Source organism: Pituophis catenifer, unplaced genomic scaffold (genome assembly GCF_029215685.1).
Source record: "Pituophis catenifer annectens isolate HBS135680 unplaced genomic scaffold, rPitCat1.0.hap2 SCAF_1, whole genome shotgun sequence".
In the NCBI taxonomy this organism is placed as follows: Eukaryota; Metazoa; Chordata; class Lepidosauria; order Squamata; family Colubridae; genus Pituophis; species Pituophis catenifer.
This window is the reverse complement of record NW_027256881.1, coordinates 182,465,384-182,482,590: the sequence shown is the minus strand read 5'-3', so window position 1 is coordinate 182,482,590 and position 17,207 is coordinate 182,465,384. Positions and strand designations below refer to the sequence as shown.

Below are 17,207 nucleotides of genomic sequence, written 5' to 3'. Positions count from 1 at the left end.
AAAAGTATAAAATACTTTTCCGATTGATCTTTTGTCATAAACATTGTTATTAATGTTACTAGAAAAGCCAGTGTTAAGAGTCTGAATATATACCAAAAAAACTGCCAGCTATATATTGCATATAGGCATCTAATATAATGTTAAATAGAAAAGGAATTTCAAAATAAATTACTTAATACTGCTGGCAAAACTATCATTGCTTTAAAACAATCCCGTAAAAAGTATTAATAAATAAAACCTTCCAACCATAAAAATAGCTCTAAAGCTGACTAAAAAAATTAAAATATGAAAAATATTTCAATTAAAATTAGAAAATGGAAAAATATTTGACTGTTAATTACAAGAATGGGCTTCTATAGTAATTGTTTCATGTTTATTTATTCTGCTATATTAAATTTGAGAGATTGTAATAAAAATTTACTAGAAAAAGGAATAAGCAAACTTTTCTGATCTGTGTAGTGTTGTGTAATATAGTGTAGAGGAATACACTAGACATGATATAGGCAGAGATCTTATTTGATTCTGCACTTAAACAGGGGAAAAGCTATAAGTGTATGCAGTATTATTTATGCCTATTGTAATCTCAACATTAAACAAAATACATATATGTATAATGTTTAGAATTTTAAGAAAATTATCAGCCATAAAAATCAAAATGTTATATATATATAAGCTGGCAGTCCTATAGTTTTTAAAAAAGGACTTTAAAAATCTTAAATAATCTTCCAACTTACTGAAATTAACTTCAAGATGTAAAAAAGATTTTTAAAAAATATATAAAATAAATTGAACTGAAATGGAAAGATTGGATAAAATAATGTGAATCTGATATTCGCTAGAATTCAGTCTAACAAAAATGTTTTTTGTTGTTTTATTACATCACCCTTGTAATTTATCAGATGAAGATAAATGCTAGGCTTGCCTTACAATATAAAGATGCTGGTTTTAAAATGTATTGTTTAAAACAAGCAATATATGCACAGTCTGCATATTACAAATTATTGGTCTGTGTCACCATAGTAATATACCAATTGATAACAGTAACCATGATTTTTATCCTGCAGTTTGTTTACTAACTTTATGTTCATAAGAGCAAGGTTTTTTTTAATACCCTTACACAAGAGAGGAATTTTGTATTCAGCAAATATAAGCAAATATTACATACCTTTAAGAGTTAACATATTTGGTAGATATCTAACATTTTATTTAACAGAGTCTGTAGAGGAAGAAGTATTGAGCATACTGTCATCTGATCTGTAATCTTTTCTAGGGTGAAAATGAGGAGTTCGTGCATATCGAGGCTTCAAACTCATAGATGAAGGATGAGAAAAATTTCTTCTCACTGAATGTATCCTGGCTTCCTAAAAAAAAAAAATAACAAAACAAAACCCACATTCACAAAACCACACAGCTTTATTCTGTAATACAGTTTAAATAAAAGCATGAAATTCTGCTAAATCTATTCAATAAAAAAAAAGAAAGTTTCCAAAAGGAAAATGAACAAATACAGCTTGAAAAGAAAGACAATAATTTATAACATGATGTAAACAATCCTATTAACTAGATTCATTTCTTTACCTTGATAAACTACTAACAAAAATAAATTGAATGCTGGCATCTTTAGTTATAATTTGTCAAACTGAATAATTTGTCAAACTGAATTTCAACTTTTTATTAGGGAGTCTGGTTATTTTACTTTTATTAGCTTTCTTCAGTGTTGCAGAAATGCATAATTTCCAAAGTAAGCAAACTAATGAACAGCACAGTAATACTTTTTTACCCTTTGAAACAGAGCTTTTTACAGTCAATAGAACATTCTATAAATTTTTCCATTAGCAAAGTCACAAGAGAAGGATATCTACTTGCTTTTACTATTTGTAATTGCTCTGGAAATCTTAGCCAACAGGATCCCCCAAAAATAAGCACATACTTTTTATTCATCATAAATCAAGGATACAAGATGAAAGTTTATGCCGATGAAATACTATTAGCAATCACAAAACCACATAACTCCATAAAGTAGGTAATGAAATTAATCAAAGATTTGGGTTGCTTTTCCGGATTCTAAACCAATGAAAGAAACCCCAAAGATAACAGCAAAGCACTGACTTCTGAGGAAGAAACTTCATTAAAAAAAATCTGACTGTGAGATAACATAAGCTCCAATGACACATTTAGGACTATACTTGACAGTATATAACAAAATCTTATTTCAAAACAATTTCAATAAACTATGGGGAAAAAATAAAACAAAATTATATTTAGGTAAAAAATCTTTAAAAATTTTCTGGCTAGGACTTGAAGCATTAATATACTAGCCAAGATAAATTTCTTATTTCAAACAGCACCTTGATTTCTGGATAAATAAATGCAGGATTGACAAAGTTCAATTAATTCTTTTATATGGAATGGGAAAAAATAAATGAAAGTAAAATTCAAAATTTTGCAAGATTCAAAAGAGAGGCCAAAAACTGTTCACAATTTGAGTTCTCTATTAAAAAGTTGGACTTACTTAAAAGCAAGGATAAATCTAATGTTTTTACAACTAGCACCATCATCAAATGCTTTTTATTTCAAAGATAATTACAGTAAGAAATATCTAATTACATATGCAAACATGAGACATCTGGACTCAAAAAGGACTCAAGGCATGACAAGAACTGCTTATTGAAGGAAGAAATCTATTATGGTTAATATATTTGCGAATAAATGGAAAAATAAAAAGAGATCCTAAAAGAAAAAAGAGGTACCAGAGAAAAAGAACAGAAGTTGAATCAAAGTAATTTATTAGCAAGTATTTACACATTGCTACCTAAATGTAATACAAATAGGGTTTGAATTCTACCAGAATAACCTGTTCCACCTTCAGTAAGAACACTTGGGAAAAGGTGGGCTACATCTTCAAAGCCTGAAAAGTAAATATTTGGCATATATCTTGCCAGTCTCATCAGGATGGCATTAAACGAAAAAAAAAAAAAAAAGGGTGATGAAGGCCCAGAACCATATACTCAGCCAAGAACTGTGGTCAATAAAGCAGAATACAAAGGGAGAAGAAGCAAGAGGACAAAATTTTGCCTGGGACTCTGAATTTCACAGAAAACTGAAACACTAGGTGGTGCCACTCAAAACCTCCGTTTTCTACATCAATGCCCAGAGGATATAGAATTAAAGAGAGATTACAGCTCAGGAGAAATATGATGTGACAATATATATGTGAAATTTGATATGATAATACTTGTAACTAGTGCACAGCAATGGAATGGTACAAGTTATTTAAAAGGATCAGTATCAATAGAGTGCTGTCCTGTATATGAAGTATACTTGCACAGAAACTCAAGAATCAGAGCACAGAAATCTTGTTTAAAATATCAGGCTGATATCATTGTGAGAGTTTTATACATTGCTTCAGGAGGCAGAAGATATAGTATAATTTTTCTGTATCACATAGCCAGTCTTTCAAAGGGTCAAAGAAAAAGCAAATATTATGTTACAATAAACGTAGAATTTTTTGTGGATTCTCAATAGCAACCTGCATTCTCTGAAAACTTGCTTTGAATAGCAGAAACAAAAGAGAAAGAAAATTAAAATATATTGCTAGGTTCTTGGAAAGAGGTTAAGGTTCAAAAATGTCATTATGTTGTTACACTATATTCCCAAAACTTGGAATTTCTAAACTATATGGGAAAACTTTAGATAGATATGCCTGGAGGGTACGAAGCAGATAATGGAAAATTGCTTCTCTTTTACTAGTAGGATACCCCAAAGGAATCACACCATTCCTAAATAGCAAGAGCTTTCCATTTATTAAATCCGGATCGAAACCCAACCAATTTTTTGTTTGGATAGGAAGGTATTATATTCCTCCCCTTTTTTTGCAATAATCTTTCCAACTTGAGTTTTTCCTGATTTCTAAAACACGTTAACTGATACAAAAAAATTCGAAGCCTTACTTTAATAGTCTCCGGTTGCATCACAGGGGCTGGCATGGCTATGGCACTTGGAGCATAAACTTGGTGATATGCTGCTTGCACTCCATGATCAGTATATGGCTGATAGGCAAACAAATATTTCAACTTCTTTTTAGAATTAAATATATCTTCAGTATATGAACAACAACCAAAACTGGATTTTCAGTTTAAACCCTTTTTCACATTCTACTAAGCTGCAAATCAACTTCACTGATTCTAGTCTTAATATTCTGCCCTCCAAATTTACATACTTTTTAATTTTATCATCATCATCATGCAATGTGGGTTAGTCTTTTGGACTGGCAAGCACATTTGGAATTCTATGAAAATGTTCTTTAGGTATCGATAAATTTATTACACGTGGGACAGGAAAGCTTGCCTATTTGGTGAGAGCTGCCTTGTCACTCTTATTAGAAAGTAAAAATTTTCTGCATTCTATCCAGCAGCCCTGGTTTATCTCTACCATTTTTTTGAAGGAAAGAAAATACTTGCAAAACTCTGGTGTAATCACCCACCTTTATTTTCTACAAAAGCCTGTGGGCTTTTATAAACAACACCTAGAAGCATTCTTGGGGGGGGGGGGAAGGTAAGGTTGAGACATAAACAAATCCCTCTGCAGTCAATTGTTCTCTTGACTTCATCTTTAAGTTTTCCATGTTCCCGTACTAACACATTTTGGTATTTTAACCATTTTTCTTTGTCCACTATTTCTTATAATGTTTCTTGTGCTGAGACCAATACATACAAGATGGGCTTTTATTTATTCCAAATGCTTAAAATGGTACTTCTCACATGATGATTTTTAAAATCTACAATAATTTTTACTTTGTTGTACCATAAAAAGCCATGCCACCTGAATCTCAGGTTATACACTTCTTTTTGTAACATTTTCTTACTTCTCAGCAATACCCACTCTTTCAGCCAAATCAAATCACTGCCTGCAAAATGCAGTTTTAAATCAGCAATCCTAGTCAACAAAGACATGCATCCAAAAAGATCAATGTGGATTATTTTTCATTATGATGTTGCAAAAATTCTGAAATATTAAAAATATTTCTAATATTATCTCTTTATTGTCTTTTAGGCAAAAAAGCAACACCAATCTTCATGTATAAAATCTTGCAGAAAAGTTTTCAACCTTTCAGCTAAAATCATTGTAAATATTTTATAATCATTATTTAATAATATTCGCTGATAATTTTTTGATAATTTTTTGCTAAGGTTGAGTCCTGACATTGCAAACTGAGTGTCCTTTAGGCAGGTTTCATTTGAAGCTGTGAGCATATTTTCTTCCTCAGCTCCAAGCTCTCTACTAGCAAGTAGAGAGGTTCTCTCTAGATCCTACAGATTTGCATGTGAGCAGTTATCTTCCAGAGCTCAAGTAGATAACCTTGACACTTTCTCCTTGCCCAGGAGAAAGCCTGGGCTCACCTTGTCATATAGTCTACCCTCACAAACAAATATAAAAACCAAAGTACAAACAAACCCTAATGAATAGTATCTCAATGAGGGAGACACTGGTTGATAATTTGCAGATACCACATCCCTATGTAATTATAATAGGCTTTCCAATAACAAGAATGGATGTATAAAAGCTTTCAAAATGTGTTGAATTCTCTAAAATAAAAGCTAGTTTATAGACTGTTGGTGATCTGGAGTAATAAAAATTAAATTGAGAAGTGGTAATACAAAAAACACAATGTCCTATACTGACAAAAGATAAATTCTAACCAGCTCCCTCCAAATTCTTCAAGACAGAGACTGCAATCAATAAACTGAGAAACAAAATCTGTGTGATTTGCCCACTTACCCCTCCCCCAAACAAGGAACTAATGATACTTTTAACAAATACTGCTTTTTTTTTTTTTTACTTTATTTGGTACTGATGAATACTAGTTGTTCATTTTAAGAAAAGGCTACAGAAGGGCACAAATCCATAATAAAGCTAATCCTGCCCCCTGGTGGAAAACCCATTATCTATCTTGAAATAAGTGTTTTATTTTTTATGTATTTACCAGAAGGTAGACGATCTTGAATTTAAAATGCACCTTTTCCTGCCTCCCAAACCCCTTTTGATGTATTCTCAATTAATCAAAGAAACTCTCCTATTTTAAAGTTGAATTTTCTGTGGAAAAAATAATCTAAAAATCATAGATTGAACAGAGCAGATACAAATGCTTTACCGAATATAAATACCTCTGGAACTGCAGCTTCCATTAGGGAAAGAGGAGGAGGGACACATCCACCATCTTGTGCAATTTCCAATGGTTGATAAGTAATTTCAGAAGGATGAAGGTAAAAGAATGAAGTAGGAGAAGCAGGTGACTAAAAGCAATAAGACAAAAAACTGTGGATACTTAAACCATATACTGGTAATTCAACGATATCAGGAAATTAATGTAAAGTTCATTATTACTTTGACTACATTTTATATATACATAAATAAAATGTCTCCACAAAACTGAAACAGCCCTATTATCCAGTTATGCCAATGAAGGTCATCAGCCAATAAAAGCAGATTTAGTTTAAAAGATTTACAATATATCTCAATGTGGTTAAAAACATATAGAACATTTTGTTTGTTTGTTTTCCTGGCTACTTCAATGTTTTGTCCTCTGACTACCCCATACAAAAGTTCAATTTATAGCATGGGTTACTCTGACCTATGCAGCACATCAACAAAAATGTTAGAAGATGAACCCCATTATTCATTCAGCAATTTCTTATCATTGTATCCCTGTTATGGAGTCCTGCTTTCTAGCATGAGTCTATAGCAACTGCTCTCTGAGCAAGTCACAAACCAAGCAAGACACATAAAGCTGATTTTCTTTCGAAGTCCTCCAGTATGCATATTTTAATATGCCTTAATTTCAAATAAGTATAGAGCCTTTCCCCACTATCTGTTCATAACTCAGTTGGCAAACAAGCTACACTAACATTATATTTAAAGACTTTAAATCTATCAAGCTTATCAGCTGAAAACAAGGTGAAGGCAATGACATGGATTGCAACAGAAAAATGATTTTACTAGGGCATGCATGTACAGTGAATGGGAAAGGCACATAGTTTGAGCTGTGAATTAAATCTATTTATAACAATTATGTGCCTTAAATTATTTCAGAATACTTGAAATACACCCAAGTTGCGAACCCTCTCCGTGGGGGCCAATGACTCGCCCCCAATAGCCAGCGATGGCACCAGCTGGCTATATCGGGACGCCGGGAGCCACAGCCACTCAGTCTTGGAGGGGTTGAGTCGGAGTCTGTTTCTCCCCATCCAGACCCGCACGGCCTCCAGGCACTGGGACATCACTTCAAGGGCATCATTGGGGTGGTCTGGGGTGGAGATGTACAGCTGAGTGTCATCAGCATACTGATGGAACTGCACCCCAAAACCACGGATGATCTCACCCAGTGGCTTCATATAAATGTTGAACAGAAGGGGCGAGAGGACCGACCCCTGCGGCACCCCACACATAAGGCACCTCAAGGACGACCTCTGTCCCCGCCAACACAAACTGCAACCAGTCAGAGAGAAAGGAGAACCACTGTAATACAGTGCCCCCAACCCCCAGCCCCTCCAACCGGTGCAGCATGATACCATGTTGATAGTATCAAAAGCCGCTGAGAGGTCTAATAGGACCAGGACAGAGGAACAACCCCTGTCCCGAGCCCTCCAGAGATCATCAACCAATGCGACCAATGCCGTTTCCGTGCTGTACCCAGGCCTGAAACAGGACTGGAACGGGTCTAGATAGACAGCGTCATCCAGGTGCTGGGGAAGTTGTCGCGCAACCACACTCTCAACAACCTTTGACACAAAGCGAAGGTTTGAGACTGGACGGTAATTCGCCAAAACAGCCGGATCCAGAGAAGGCTTCTTGAGGAGGGGCCTCACCACCACCTCTTTCAAGGCGGAAGGCAATTGTTATAAAATCTTTTTAAAAATCCTGTTGAGCTATTATTTAATAAAGATTGCAGATTTTCTTTAAAATTGGTATATTCTGAAAAAATATGTGCATGCATGTATGTAACTAGCTCTTAGTTTGAATAGCTTACTTAAAAATGTTCTATTTTTAGACTTTCTTCTCCATACAAGTAGTCCATTTTCTATCTTCCAAAATATTATAAGCAATTGAAAAGCAATCCAAACTACGACATATGGTTAGTGACAGCTAAATTGCATCAAACAATAATAGACAATGCACTGTTTCTCACACAAATCAAATGTCTTTCAATTATTTGGGAAAAGCTTTGAGGTCAAAATAGCTGGATTCTAATGACAGAACACTATTTGACCTCGAAACATTCCTAGATTCAAATGGTTTGATTCAAAACATGATCCATATCCTTACATTCTTTGGTACATTTATTAATAGCATTATTTTAAAAAACTCTTGAAATGATGCAATCTTTCTCAATATAACATGTGAATTTATCTGTTTGAGATTCACTGAGAAGAGGGTGACTGAGGAACTTAGCACGTTATCAACCTTAATTCTTACAGTCAGTTGCCAGGAATAATCAGAAAACTATGTGGCATTTTCAACATGTTACATCAAAATCCTGTTTGTAACCATGATTTCAACGAACTATACTTAGTGATTACTCAATCATAAACGGTACTAATAACCCTATGTCTTTACTTTCAATCCTGCTTCTCATATACTATAATTTTTATCAAAAGAACAGAGAAAAACTACCGTATTTTTGTTCTTTAAGAATTTAATATGGAGAGTCAAACAGAATAGTAAAATGTGGGAAGGAGATTGAAAAATATTCCAACATTAAAGAGGGGATAATAGCTAAACAAATATATACAGACACAAGAGATAGAATGTTGATAATCGAAATAGTAATGGGTCAAAAAAATATTTTGCTAGTGGTGATATATGTGCCCAATAAGAACCAAGCAGACTTTTATAAAAAAGTGTATGATAAGATAATAGAGATAGGGAATGACAATGTTTGTTTGATTGGTGATTATAATGCAATAGTGGACATTAAAAAAGATTATGCAAATAACCAAAAAACAAAAATAAAAAGGAACATCTTACCCAAAGTTTTTTTTTGAAATGGCAGAAGAATTAAATCTATTAGACATCTGAAGATTTCGTAACCCAGAAGAAACAAAATTTACTTTCTATTCCAACCCTCATAGATCCTGGTTGAGAATCGATATGGCCTGGATATATGGAGATCTAGTTAAAAGATGCTGAAACGGTAGAGATTATGCCAAACACCTGGGCTGATCATAATCCCCTCAAAATAATTTGGAAAGGGCAAAAAAGAAAGAAAGGCAGATGGACATTGAATCCACAAATTCTAAAAGAAAAGGAATATATTCAAAAGATCCTGAAAGAATTGGAATTATTTTTTAGAGACAACAAAAAACACCACACCTCTTTACAAAATCTCTGAGACACTATGAAAGCATATTTAAGGGGGATTACAATAGCATATAGTGCAAAAAGAAATAAAGATAAGTGGAGAGAACATAACATTTTGTCCGAGGAAACTAAGAAATTAGAAAATCAACTACAAATAGACCCGGGGGATGAACAAATTAAAAACAAAATGGCCCTAGTCAAGCATAAACTGAATATTTTGGACCAAAAAGAAATGACAAGAAACTTAAAACTTGCAAAACTAAATTATTTTGAACATGCAAACAAGCCAGGGAGATGGCTAGCTTATCAATTAAAAAGGAGAGAGAAAAAAGAATAATACACCAACTACAGGATGAAAATGGAATTGTGGAAAGTAATATGGAGAAGAAAAAAGAAATCACACAAGACTTCTTTGAGAGGCTTTATAGATAGGAAGGGACAGAACAGGGGAAAATAAGTGATTACTGTATTTTTCGGAGTATAAGATGCACATTTTTACCCCCAAAAAGGGGGTGAAAATCTGGGTGCGTCTTAATACTCTGAATGTAGCCCCACCCACCTGCTGGCCCCCACCCTTGGGAGATTGTCGGCCTCCGTGCGTCGCATTTTCCGGTGGTTTCAGGTGGTGGGGATCTCACATGGCCAAAAATGAGCATCGCATTTTCGGTCTCTGCACGCTGGGAGATAGGTGGCGGAAATAGTTAGGGGGTGCTGCTTGGAACAGGCTGAAAACTGCCGCTGCAGCATTTTCATGAGGGCGCGCAGCTGTGTGAATTGCATCGGGGAATCGGGGAGGAAAACGCCAGAAAACGCGATCCATGGAGGCTATGCTCTTGCGAAGTGGGTGCTTCTGCGTGAGAGGCGTAAGGCAAGGTGCTCGCCGCCCACCCTGCCCCTTCTCCAGACAACCCAGGCTGAGGGTGGTCTGCTTCTGCTCCTGGCCTGGGAGACGGATCTGGCCAGGAGGGAAGAGAAAGTGAGACTGCAGAAAGGAGGAGGAGGGTGCGTGGCTTTGTGAATTGCTTCAGAGAATTGGGGAGGAAAACGCCGGAAAACGCGATGCATGGAAGCAATGCTCTTTTCCCTCCCCAATTCCTTCACACCGCCCCCCCAGCTGTTCAGTGCAGTTCAGTTTAAGAGAGCAAGGTGGGGAGAACCAACCTCGACTGCGGCTGGAGTCCCTCTGGGCATGAAGACCATTTGGGAGAAGGTGGCTGAGGAGGGAGGAGTGTAGGCATAAGGCGCAAGGACGGGGGTGGGGGTGGGAGAGGCTGCAGGAGAAGCAGCCCTTCTTCTAGCAACAAGTGTGTGTGTGTTCTCAACATGCCCAGAGTTTTCTTCTTCCCCTTTAGCCACCGAGAGCTCCGAGTTCTCCACGATCTGTCTGGAAGCAGCTCCAGCAGTTCTAATGGCTGCCTTCATAACTTGTGTGAGGACTGGAGATCCCCACCCCCTATAGCAGCAGACTTCTCCTTAACTTCCTGAGATTACTGCCCCCATGAAAATCATCCCCCACCCCACCCTACCCAGTCCATAGGATTTGTTTTAAACTGATAAAAAGATCTGTGCTACTCATTATCAAAATCGAAATGGAAGTGAGGACGCCGGTGATCCTGATGCTGGTAGGCAGCGGCAGAATTTTTTTTTCTTGTTTTCTTCCCCCAAAATTAAGGTGCATCTTATACTCTGGTGCATTTTATAGTCCGAAAAATACAGTTCTTGAAGGAAGGGATTGGGGTTTCATTGAATAAGGAGATAACATTATTAGAAATTAAAGAAGCAATTCAAAAACAAAAAAGTAACAAGACCCCAGGACCAGATGGGTTGCCAGGTGAAATTTATAAACACTTAGGAGATTCGGTAGAATTATTATTGGAAGTATGTAATGAAGCCCTGAGGGAAGCAAAGTCACCAGAATCATGGAAGGAGGCATATATTATCTTGATCCCTAAAGAAGGCACAGACAATAAACAAATCAAGAATTATAGACCAATCTCACTCTTAAATTCGGATTACAAAATATTTATGAACATTATGGCGGAACGGATAAAAAAAATACACCCAGATCAAAATGGATTTCTTCCTAAGAGACAAATTAGAAATAATACCAGAATAGTAATTAATATATTGGAATATTACGAGGCGCATCCAGAAAGATGGATGTTCCTGGATGCACATAAAGCCTTCGATAATGTGAATTAGGAATTTATGATTCGACAAATTAAAGCCATAAAATTCGGACAGAAATTTGAAAAGACGATTGAATCGATCTATTCCATGCAAAAGGCAGGGGTAATAATAAATGGGGAGACTACAAATTCATTTAAGATAACAAAAGGACTTAGACAGGGTTATCCTCTGTCACCTCTGCTCTTTATCCTGACCCTTGAGATATTATTACAGAGAATTAGACAGAAAACGGAAATAAAAGGAACCAAAATTAAACAGGAAGAATTTAAAGTGCAAGCATTTGCAGATGATATGGTATTTGTTATAGAAGACCCATTGGAATCTGGACCAATACTACTGCAAGAGATAGAAAAATATTGGGGGGGGGGGGGCTGTTCCGCAGGCCTTAAAATTAACAAAGAAAAAACTAAAATGTTAGTTAAGAATTTAACGGAAAAACAAAAAGAAGAACTCGAGGAAAGAATGGAACTCCAAACCGTAAAAACAGTGAAATATTTAGGTATTTAGTTAAAAGCAAGATGTTCAGCATTAAAAAAGGATAATTATACAAAATTAATACAACAAATAGGGAAAGACTTAGAAAGATGGGGGAAATTACAGTTGTCACTATTAGGGAAAATTGCAACAATTAAAATGAATATTTTCCAAAAACTACTCTATTTATTTCAAATGATTCCGATAAAATTAGATAAGAATTTCTTTAAAGAATTAAACAAAACGATTATGAAGTTCGTAAGGGCCAGGAGAAAAGGCGAGGATAAAATTAATCTCACTTCAAGATAGAAGAAGCAGACGTGGCTTTGGACTCCTGCATGGGAAACTTATTACAAAGCAGCGAGTTTGGTTTGGGTTAGGGAATGGATTAATTTAAAGAATAGAAGAATTTTAACACTGGAAGGACATAATCTCCAGATGGGGTGGCATGCCTTCATATGGAACACCAGAAATAAGAAACATTCACATTCGTACTTCTATAGACCTACACTTCAAGATTCACTGATACAGACATGGGAGGGAATTAGGAAGAAAAATACAAGGCTGGTTATCCACTATGGAGGCAATGATCTACCCCAACACATTAGATATTGGTAAAATGGTAAAATATAATGAAATTTTGGACAATGGAGGAAGATTAAAATCTAACTAAGAATTAAAGGAACAGGGAATAATCGAAGAAGAAATTGTAAAGGGATCAATGATAGCATGGGCAAAAAATATTGGGCACAACATTGAGTTAGAAGAATGGGAAAAATTTGGGGAAAAAACTATACATTAACAAAATCTGCCGCATATAAAGAAAACCAGTATAAAATGTTCTATAGGTGGCATTTAGCCCCAACAAGACTCGCAAAAATGTACCCCAACCTAAAACCTAATTGCTGGAAATGCAATCAAGTACAAGGTACCTACTTCCATGCTTTGCCCAGAAGTTAAAAAATTTTGGATTAAAATACAAAAATGGCTAAAAGAAATTACACGCTGTAAAACAGAATTTAAACCTGAACTGTTTCTTCTGGGGATTATTAAAGGAAATTACCCTAAAAGGATAAAATATTTACTCATTCATATAACTACAGCAACTAGAATTGTACTTGCGCAAGCCTGGAAAATGTCCACTATACCAACAGACTATGCAATAATCTGGAAAACTTTCGAATGTGCAGAAATGGACAAACTTACTTTAGAATTAAATAATAAGGAAGACTTGGAATACTACTTAACTTGGGCAAATTGGTATCAATGGATAGAAATTAAAAATAAGGAATGTATAGAATAAAATAAGATGTGTTTAAATATGTTGATTAAGTAGGAATATTTGGGAATAGATGAAGAAAGTTGAGAATTACGTACTGTCAGAAAGACGTTGAATTGTATAATTATTACGGATGTATTTTTGTCATAGAGGTATTTTAACTTGGATTTAAGTTAAATCCAATTTTTGGATTTTAAATGTTAATAAAGGTTTAAAAAAAAAAGAAAGAAAGAAAAATATTCCAGTTTACCTGGGGAATACTCCACTGCCATTGTCCAGGAAGGCACTGTGCAGGAGCCTAGGATAGATAAAAACAATTTTTTATTAATACTGTGTCTGATCAAAATTATAAAGCAATGTATACTGTACATACAGGTAGTTTTGACTAATGACCATATGTTTAATGACCATTCAATGTAATGGAGATGCTGAAAAAACTGACTTACAACTGGTCATTACACAACCATTGCAGCATCCCCAGTCATGCGATCATGATTCGGACACTAGGCAACTGGCATATATTTAAAATAGTTGCAGCATTCCAAGACCATACGATCACCATTTCCTAGCTGGCTTCTGACAAGCAAAGTTAATGAGGGAAGCTGGATTAATGATGTAATTCACTTAATAACCATGGCGAAAATGGTCATAAAATCGGTGCAACTTACTTAAGGATTGCCTTGTTTAGCAATGAAAGTTCCAGTCCCAATTATGGTCGTAAGTCAAAGACTGTCTATACAAACTTTAAATAAAATAAACATTGAAACCATTACAATTAATAAAAAGCTAAACTATTATTAATCAATAAAATCCAAATGGAATATATTGATAATTTTTCAGTGTTTTTGTTACATAAACAAAAAGAAGTGTAATTAATGATTTCCCTTATTTACAATCATATTGAACAAATGCAATCTTTAATTGTTACCTGATAGTGATATGTTGGTTGTTGATAAATTGGCTGAGCTAGCATCACAGGAGAACTAGAAATTGAACGTGACTTTAAAAAGAAGAGAAGAACATCAATTAATATTTTGCTGAGATGGAGATTACCTGTAGGCACATGGTGAGTCAATGTCTTTCTAGTTTTGGCTGGTTAGCAAGACAGCTTTTGCAAGGGAAATCAATGCTAGATCCGAGCTGGCAAAATCTCTCTGGAACAAGGGAGAGATTTGTGGTGATCATTGACATGACTCTGTATCATCTACTCATGTGTAGATCATGAAATTGCAGTTTTTTCAGTTGGTTTATGAGTGGTCTGGTTGGGATTCAGGATTACATCAAGCTCACACTCATAAACCAGACTTTATAGAAATCACATTTGACCAAGTCTTATATCTTAATCCCTTGGTTTTTTAAAATTGTTTGCATATTAGAGAGAGTAAAACCCTTCAGATCAGCAAGGTCTTACTGTATTCATCGGCTGAGTTTTCACCCCCTTAAAAGATGATGGTGTAAATTTGACTTTAAAAGTTTTAAGGATACTAGATAGATTTTGGAAAATTAATAATTAAGGGGCTAGAGGACTTGGAATTATATTTTGAATTATTTAGAAGGTATTTTCTGATGGGAAAATGGAGATTGCTTTGATTTTTTTTTTAATGATAAGGAAACCTTGAAGGTCGGACAAGAGCCAGAGGATAAAGAAAATGGAAAGAAATTGTAGGCTTTGGAATATCTCTACATAGGTTTTTCGACAGAATGGATGAAATGTTTGATAAAATTGACAAAGTATAATGTCTATGAAACTAATTTGAAGGAAATTTAAATGTAATGGAAATGGATCTGATGACTTATTCCCTAAAGGAGATAAACAGATGTTAAACAGGAAACTGATTTGGATTTTTTCTTCTGGATATATAAAAGAATTCTACTAAGATTAGGAAAGACTTTTTTTAGAAGTGACAAAGGGATACTTTACTTATTGATACAAAAAAAAATCTGTTAAGTTCTGAAGAATTTTCACTTTGAAGCACAGATGATAGGGCAAACTAACTCTAGGACTTTTTTGAAGGAGTTAAAGTATAATTTAAAAAACTTAGAAAAGGTTTGCAAGATTGACTTATTTGATCATCGTTAAAAATAGCTATATCTGTTTCCCTTTACTGGACTTTTGGTGACAAAAGATTGATTGACCTAGAATTTGGACTTTGTTTTCTTTATTTGAGATATGGTATGGGTAGAAGAGAGATTATATTTTGAGATAGAGAAGCGCTACTAAAATTGTTTTTATCTGCTAGGATGAACAGGAAAGTTACTATATTTTTTGGTCTGTAAGACGCACTTCCCATCCATTCAAAAAAGTGGGTGGAAATGTCTATGCATCTTATAGAGCGAATGTTGCTGAAACCCGCCTACCTGCCGGCCCCCACCCTTCGGTTTCTGCCTCCCAACAATTTGCCTTCTTGCAGCAAACAGCAGGGTCAGCTGCAGCACAGCCTGATTTAGCACAAGCAGCTGATTGGCGGTTGGATCAGCCTCCTGGAATACCACTGATCAGCTGTTCCAGACTGCTGTTATTGCTGCCGTCCATCACTACCTCCGCATGCCCCATTTTTTTCCTCCGCGTGCCCCATTTTCGGGCCCGTTCCAGGTGGCAGCGATCCCCATTTGGTGGCGATAGGCGGCAGTGATGATCCCCACTACCTGGAACGGGCTGAAAAAGGGACACACGGAGGCTGAAAACAGGATGCGCGGAGGCCAAAAATGGGGGGCGCGGAGGCAGCGGCAATTCCTGCCGCCTGGAACATTTGATTGGCGGTATTCCAGGAGGCTGATCCAACTGCCAATCAGCTGCTCATGCTAAAGCAGGCTGTGCTGAAGCTGACCAGGCTGTGTTTGCTGTTTGCTGCAAGGAGGCAAATTGCTGGGAGGCAAGAGGCAGATTTTTTTTTTCTTGTTTTCCTCCCCAAAAGCTAGCTGCATATTATAGTGCAAAAAATACAGTACTTATTTTCTATTTTCTTTCTTTTTTTTCCTTTTCATACCCCTCACTTTTTCCCTTATACTTTTCTATTTATATTTTGTATTGATTTTTATTTTTTATTTATAATTCTTAGTAAAAAGTATTTGAAAAAGTATTTTGCTCAAATATATACTCAGATTTTCAATGTTACTTAGAAATACAGTGGATTCATAAAGTATTCAGATCCCCTTCACTTTTGTCAATTTTATTATGCTGCAGCCTGATTCTACAGTGGTTGAAATTCATTTCTCATTTCTCATTCTACACTCAGTTTCCAATAATGATAAAGTGAAAACAAAATTTTAGAAATGTCTGCAAATTTATTAAAAAGAAAAAACTGAAATATCACATTGGCATAAGTATTCAGACCCTTCATTCTTTAATACTTTGTTGAAGCATCTTTGGCAGTAATCACAGCCTAGAGTCTTTCTGGGTATCACGCAACAAGTGTTGCACACCTAGATTGGGGGATTTACTGCCATTCTTCCTTGCAAATATTCTCAAGCTCCGTCAGGTTGGTTGGCGACTGTCGGTGGACAGCCATTTTCAGGTCCCTCCAGAGATGGTCAATAGGGTTCAAGTAAGGGCTCTGGCTGGGCCACTCTAGGACATTCAGAGTTGTCCCTAAGTCACTCCTGCATTGTCTTGGCTGTGTGCTTAGGATCATTGTCATATTGGAAAGTGAACCTTCGGTGCAGATTGAGGTCCTGAGTGCTGTGGAACAGGTTTTTATTGAGGATATCCCTGTACTTTGCTTCATTCAGCTTTCCCTCAACCCTGACCAGTTTCCCAGTCCCTGCTGCTGAAAAACACCACCAAGCTTCATGTTGGGATGATATTGGGCAGTTGATTTCTTCCATACATAACATTTAGAATTGAGACCAAAGAGTTCAATCCACACTGTGTGCACAATTATTAGGTAAACTGTATTTTGGAGGATTA

General features: G+C 35.7%; 1 protein-coding gene across 1 annotated transcript in view; it reads right to left on the bottom strand.

Moving 5' to 3' along the window:
- Positions 1-1,202: 1,202 nt before the first annotated feature.
- The window catches only part of BOLL (boule homolog, RNA binding protein), a 31,648-nt gene continuing 15,643 nt past the window's right edge, over positions 1,203-17,207 (bottom strand). The window contains exons 6-10 of the mRNA XM_070956824.1: positions 14,229-14,300; positions 13,551-13,598; positions 6,165-6,293; positions 3,951-4,049; positions 1,203-1,361 (exon numbers count right to left, since the gene is read on the bottom strand). Of these exons, the coding sequence (XP_070812925.1) occupies positions 1,203-1,361; positions 3,951-4,049; positions 6,165-6,293; positions 13,551-13,598; positions 14,229-14,300 (507 nt within the window). The remainder of the gene's footprint in view (positions 1,362-3,950; positions 4,050-6,164; positions 6,294-13,550; positions 13,599-14,228; positions 14,301-17,207) is intronic.